Source organism: Coregonus clupeaformis, unplaced genomic scaffold (assembly GCF_020615455.1).
Source record: "Coregonus clupeaformis isolate EN_2021a unplaced genomic scaffold, ASM2061545v1 scaf0131, whole genome shotgun sequence".
NCBI classification, from domain to species: domain Eukaryota; kingdom Metazoa; phylum Chordata; class Actinopteri; order Salmoniformes; family Salmonidae; genus Coregonus; species Coregonus clupeaformis.
Genome location: NW_025533586.1, coordinates 404,216 through 411,316, shown reverse-complemented (window position 1 = coordinate 411,316; position 7,101 = coordinate 404,216). Strand labels below are relative to the sequence as shown.

Below are 7,101 nucleotides of genomic sequence, written 5' to 3'. Positions count from 1 at the left end.
TAAACCTCTGTGTCCTGCGCCTGACTCCTCATCACATCCACATCGGGTCCATACTGACAAATATGGAAAACACCGGAAAGCTAATAGTTAGCCTAATGCACACATATTCAGTCCCTGCAGCCTATTGTCCGACCATGCATTGGTACTATATGCAGTAAACCATATTCACCATAATCATCGTCACTACAAACATTATAAAACAAGATTATGCATTCTGTATGGTCTCTTCTCTTGGTGTAAATGTATGGACTTCAGTAGTACATCATACCCTGTGGATTCATTTCTAATATACAGTGCTTTCGGAAAGTATTCAGACCCCTTGACTTTTTTGACATTCTGTTACTTTACAACCTTATTTGAAAATGGATTGAATTGTTTTTTCCCCCTCATCAATCTACACACAATACCCCATACTGGCAAAGTAAAACAAAAACAAAAGAATAACTGAAATATCACATTTACATAAGTATTCAAACCCTTTATTCAGTACTTTGTTGAAGCACCTTTGGCAGCGATTACAGCCTCGAGTCTTCTTGGGAATGACGCTACAAGCTTGGCACACCTGTTTTTGGGGAGTTTCTCCCATTCTTCACTGCAGATCCTCTCAAGCTCTGTCAGGTTGGATGGGGAGCGTCACTGCACAGCTATTTTCAGGTCTCTCCAGAGATGTTCGATCGGGTTCAAGTCCCGGCTCTGGCTGGGCCACTCAAGGACATTCAGAGACTTGTCCTGAAGCCACTCCTGCGTTGTCTTGGATGTGTGCTTAGGGTCGTTGTCCTGTTGGAAGGTGAACCTTGCCCCATTCTGAGGTCCTGAGCGCTCTGGAGCAGGTTTTCATCATGGATCTCTCTGTACTTTGCTCCTTTCATCTTTCCTTCAATCCTGACTAGTCTCCCAGTCCCTACCGCTCTGTCAGAGTGACCATCGGGATCTTGGTCACCTCCCTGACCAAGGCCCTTCTCCCCCAATTGCTCAGTTTGGCCAGGTGGACAGCTCCAGAAAGAGTCGTGGTGGTTCCAAACGTCTTCCATTTAAGAATGATGGAAGCCACTGGGTTCTTGTGGACCTTCAATGCTGCAGAAATGTTTTGGTACCCTTCCCCAGATCTGTGCCTCGACACAATCCTGTCTCGGAGCTCTACTGACAATTCCTTCGACCTCATGGCTTGGTTTGTGCTCTGACATTCACTGTCAACTGTGGAACCTTATATAGACAGGTGTTTGCCTTTCCAAATCATGTCCAATCAGTTGAATTTACCACAGGTGAACTCCAATCAAGTTGTAGAAACATCTCAAGGATGATAATGGAAACAGGTTGCGCCTGAGCTCAATTTCGAGTCTCATAGCAAATGGTCTGAATACTTATGTAAATAAGGTATTTCAGTTTTTTGTTTTATTTGATAAATTAGCAAAAAGTTCTAAAAACCTGTTTTTGCTTCGTCATTATGGGGTATTGTGTGTAGATATATTTAATCAATTTTAGAATAAGGCTTTAATGTAACAAACTGTGGAAAAAGTAAAGTGGTCTGAATACTTTCCGAATGCACTGTAACTAGTAGGATAGTACATCACACCCTGTGGATTAATTTCTAATATTACTAGTAGGATAGTACATCACACCCTGTGGATTCATTTCTAATATTACTAGTAGGATAGTACATCACACCCTGTGGATTAATTTATAATATTACTAGTAGGATAGTACATCACACCCTGTGGATTCATTTCTAATATTACTAGTAGGATAGTACATCACACCCTGTGGATTCATTTCTAATATAACTAGTAGGATAGTACATCAGACATTGTGTAATAACCCTAACCCTCTAATATAACTAGTAGGATAGTTAACCCTCCACCAGGGGGCAGTATGATAATCTGTGAAACAGACCTTCACACGACAGAAAGTAGATCATTCCGAAAAGTTTTAATTTTCTATACAGGCACAGGAGTCTCCCTGGGGAGTCTCCTGTGTTGGGGTCTGATCCTCTGTTGTGTTGGGGCCGGACCCTTTCCCAGTGAGCCAGCTACAGGTCCCAGGTGGGAGACGGAACATCTTGAACAGGTTGGTCCTGAAGGATTTACAGAGGAAGAAGTAGATGAGAGGGTCCAGACAGACGTTCATGGCTGACATCCACAAGGTGATCTTTTTAGAGATCCGTAAGGTGGCCTTAGTGCAGCTGGTCGTTGAGGTAACCTGAAGCCGGGTGTAAGGGATACGTACGGCGTGGTATGGGCCGAAACACACCAGGAAAACCACCAGAACCAAAAACACCCTCACTTTGGTTTTATGCCTCCCCTCGTCATTGCTGCTTCCTGATTTCCTGTATGATTGAACAACTTTTCTCGCTATGCATATGTAACAGAAACAAATAAGAACAAACACCATCCAGAAGATCGCGCTGTTGAATAAGACCACGCCTCTGTGAAAAGCCTGTCCTGCATCGCTCTTCATTTTCATACAGTATTCTTTAGTCTTGTTTGTGGGAACCTGATTGGTCAGGATCATGGTTGGAATGACATTAGTGGCCAACAGCACCACCCAGATGGAAGCAGACAGCACTTTGCCGAAGACCAGGTTCTGACCCAACAACCTGCCACAGGGCCTGACGATCTTGAAGAAGCGGTCCAGACTGATGAGGCCCAGTAGAATGATGCTCATGTACATACAGAGGTAGAAAATAACATCAGAGTAGCGACAGGTAAAGGCCTTCAGAGTCAGAGGAGCACTGGGCAGGATATTGGCTGCTTTGAGAGGGATGGTCAGGGTCTTGAGAAGGTCAGTGACCACAAGGTTCTTCAGATACACCATGAAGGTGGACGTTGAGCGAAGTTGCATGCAGACCAAGACTGCTACCCCATTGATGATGAGGGCTGGGATGAACAACAGGAAGTAGAGACTTGATATAGCCATATTTATGGTATCTTCATTATAACCACAGTCCAGTGGAGGGGGAAGTGATGCCATTGTGGCTACTAGTTTTGAGGAATCTGCAAATGAGGTTAGCAAGAAAAATTATTAAAATAATAATTAATTCATAGATTAAAGGGGAAATCTGCATTGGTACATCAATTTTTGGAATTTTGAATAAATGATATGTAGCCATTGCTTCTTGAAGAATATAATTTAAGAATATAAATGGATCATGTGCTTATTTCAACTATCATACCCCAAGAAGAAATAATTGGAAAAGCAACAATCATAGCAAAATATAAACTTAATTCTTATCAAAACATCATTTCACATCCAATTAATGTTATCTGAAATAACAAAATTACCAAAACAGACTGCTATTTTACCAAAATGACCGTTAACCTCAATTCCATATGTTAATAATCTAACATATGGAATTGTTTTAAGATGGTCATACCATAGATTATTTAGCTATTTGATTTGGAATTTTAGGATGCCTTTAGGTATAAAAAAATATATAGAAAAGTTATTTGATAAAATATTGAATCTGGCCTTTCCTATTATAGCCCACGCATTGAATAACACATTCATAAATGTCAAAAAAGAAATAAGGTTTTGAAGTGTCTGTCCTATGTTTAGGAGATATATGAAAGTTCAGGATATATTTTAGTTTTTTTGGACACATATTTAACCCCTTATTTTTGTTAGCACAAAACTACCTCCATACTTCCATTCATTTGCATGGGTTACCTTCCGACGAGTCCCGTGATACTTGTGGGGGTCATAGAGCAAAACGGAGAACATCGTGTTCAAGAGAGTCTCCCCTTTCCACAGGGTGGTTTGTAGCCCAAACGGTTTGGACGCTACAGACAGAAGTTGGCATATCTCAGAGCCGACTAGGTGAAAAATCTGTCAAACACTTAACCCTAATTGCTCCTGTAAGTCGCTCTGGATAAGAGCTTCTAAATGACTAAAATGTAAATGTAACTATTCTAGTAAAACATTGTTAATGTTACTTCAATAGACGTGTATGGATAATTAGCATATTCTGTAAAATGAAAATATGAATTTTTCCTTCATATAATGTGCAGTTCTTTTTCAAAGTACAATCCACATTAGTATTGAAAAGCTAATTTACTGTCATTTTTATTATAGTATCATTTAGTTTTCAGAATTTTGAAGAAAATATGAATGTCATATTTATGTGGTAAAAATGACTGACATGTAGTCCTTTCCTGCAGTCAATGACCAAAAGCGCCCTCTGGGTGGAATGCTATAAATATTTTTCATAATTTTATAATTAATAAAGATTATAAAAAATTAAACAAGACGAAAATCCGGTGTTTCTATGTCAAACAGTTTTGTCATATTTCAGTCTTCTGTGATGCATATAAAGTCTAATATTGGGATGCAAACTCAAAATTCAAAAAAACATTTAAACTCTATATCTGACATGGTACAGGTGTCTTCTTTTTTTAAAGCCCATAACCATGTGTGTGAGGTGTATATTTGTCACGCTCGTCGAACAGAGATGAGGACCAAGGCGCAGCGTTGCAGGCAAACATACTCTTTAATTAGAGACACGATCAAACACAACAAACGATACGTGACAGTTCAAGGTCTAACATAAACAGACTAGAAACAAGATCCCACAAACTCTGTGGGGAAACAGGCTGCTAAAGTATGGTTCTCAATCAGAGACAACAAGCAACAGCTGAATCACGTTGCCTCTGATTGAGAACCACACTGGCCAACATAGAACAACAATACTAGAAATGAAACCTAGAACAAAACACATAGACTTTACACACCCTGGCTCAACATATTAGAGTCCCCAGAGCCAGGGCGTGACAGTACCCCCTAAAGGCGCGGACTCCGACCGCGCCCACCAAATACCACATGGGAGGGACCGGGTGGGCACTCCGCTAGGCGGCGGATCCGGCTCCGGGCCTGATCCCCGCTCCTCTCCAACCCCCCAAAGTACCCCTGGTCTGGTCTGGCCCCGCTGGCCGGAGCTGGACTGCACACTGGTGGAGCGGATTGCTCTAGCTCCGGCGTGAAGCATCTGACCGGTGCCGGACCAGCCACCGGTGGAACAGGCACGGGCCGTGCCGGACTGACGACGCACATCACTGGCTTGGTGTGGGGAGCAGGAGCGGGCCGAGCCGGGCTGGCCAAACGCACCACTGACTTGGTGCGGGGAGCAGGAGCGGGCCGGACCGGGCTGACCGAAACGCACCACTGACTTGGTGCGGGAGCAGGAGCGGGCCGGACCGGCTGACGGGCGCACCACTGACTTGGTGCGGGGAGCAGGAACAGGCCGTGCCGGGCTGACGGGCGCACCACTGACTTGGTGCGGGGAGCAGGAACGGGCCGAGCTGGGCTGACGACGCGCACCACTGACTTGGTGCGGGGAGCAGGAACGGGCCGGACAGGGCTGACGAAACGCACCACTGACTTGGTGCGGGGAGCAGGAATGGGCCGGACCGGGCTGACAACGCGCACCACTGACTTGGTGCGGGGAGCAGGAACGGGCCGGACAGGGCTGACGAAACGCACCACTGACTTGGTGCGGGGAGCAGGAATGGGCCGGACTGGGCTGGCGACGCGCACCACAGACTTGGTGCGGGGAGCAGGAACAGGCCGGGCCGAGGCTGGCGACGCGCACCGTAGACTTGGTGCGAGTGGCAGGAACAGGCCGGACCGTACTGGGAACACACACCACTGGCCCTACGTGGGGATCAGGAACAGGCCGGACCGGACTGGCAACACACGCCAGTACCTCTCGCCGTGCCTCTACATCCTCCTTCCCCTGGTGACCAGTGACTCCCGTAACCTGGCGGCCTCCTGCTGCCCCGTCGTCCACGGCGTTAGCCCCCCTAAAAAATTTATGGGCTTCACTCCTACCCGTGGACCAGGTCTCCATGCTTCTCGCCAGCCTTTCGCCCTTCTGCCTCCACGTCAAGCCCCTCTCTTCCTCACATGGCTTGACCCAGTCGAGGAGGCGAAGGAGATCCGCTAGAGATCTCTCAGGCGCTGGCTCCTGGACTTGCTGCTTGGTCCAGTCTTGGTGGGATCTTCTGTCACGCTCGTCAAACAGAGATGAGGACCAAGGCGCAGCGTTGCAGGCAAACATACTCTTTAATTAGAGACACGATCAAACACAACAAACGATACGTGACAGTTCACGGTCTAACATAAACAGACTAGAAACAAGATCCCACAAACTCTGTGGGGAAACAGGCTGCTAAAGTATGGTTCTCAATCAGAGACAACAAGCAACAGCTGAATCACGTTGCCTCTGATTGAGAACCACACTGGCCAACATAGAACAACAATACTAGAAATGAAACCTAGAACAAAACACATAGACTTTACACACCCTGGCTCAACATATTAGAGTCCCCAGAACCAGGGCGTGACAATATTTTGTTTCAAAGTAGATTTGTTTAAGACTACCAAGAATCTGCAGTAAAATGTTTTAAACGGGCAGTACACAACATTTTGAAATATACTTAAATGTATTAAGAAAATGTCATTTAATTCACTTCAAAAAGTGATCGTGAGAGTTGTTGACCAAAATATGTCTTTGTTATCTTTATTTACTTACCCCACAGACAGCATCTCTGCTAGTGAAACGATGGGAGTGGTAGGGGCTATCGTAGCATGCTTTAAAAAAATTCAAAACTTTTCTAAGCCACTTCAAACAAATGGTATAGCACCCAAAATATCATAACAAGTTGTCCATATAGAATATTGGAGGTCATACAACGGGTGGGTCTAATCCTGGATGCTGATTGGTTAAAACCGCATTCCTGCCGGTGTCTATTCCATAAGTTACCACTGGCTAAGGCTATGATGTTGAAATGCCTATTTACTCTGTTCCATCTCACGGCCCAATCCACTGTCTCATCTGCCCAGCCGTGCAATTCATAAACTTGATCTCCACTGTAAAAATCATTTAAAAATGAAAAGCTGAAATGTCTTGAGTCAATAAGTATTCAACCCCTTTGTTATGGCAAGCCTGAATAAGTTCATGAGTAAAAATGTGCTTAACAAGTCACATAAGTTGCATGGACTAATTGCCAAAATCCCAAAGTACCCCTTTAAAAAGTCAAAAAAATTGAATTACCAAACACTAAATTGCCCCTTTAATGTTTTTTTAATTAAAAATATAAATTTTACTCC

The 7,101-nt window shown here is 44.4% G+C and overlaps 1 protein-coding gene across 1 annotated transcript; it reads right to left on the bottom strand.

Annotated features, from left to right (window-relative positions):
* Nucleotides 1-1,926: 1,926 nt before the first annotated feature.
* LOC121566979 (P2Y purinoceptor 13-like) lies at nt 1,927-2,966 on the bottom strand. Its single transcript, XM_041876929.2, has one exon. It carries the CDS (start codon nt 2,911-2,913, stop codon nt 1,927-1,929), a length of 987 nt encoding a protein of 328 aa, XP_041732863.2. The 5' UTR covers nt 2,914-2,966.
* Nucleotides 2,967-7,101: the final 4,135 nt, after the last annotated feature.

Bases quoted from the DNA above. Each gene is read 5' to 3' on its own strand.
- LOC121566979 (XM_041876929.2), bottom strand. From the start codon at position 2,913: ATGGCTATATCAAGTCTCTACTTCCTGTTGTTCATCCCAGCCCTCATC.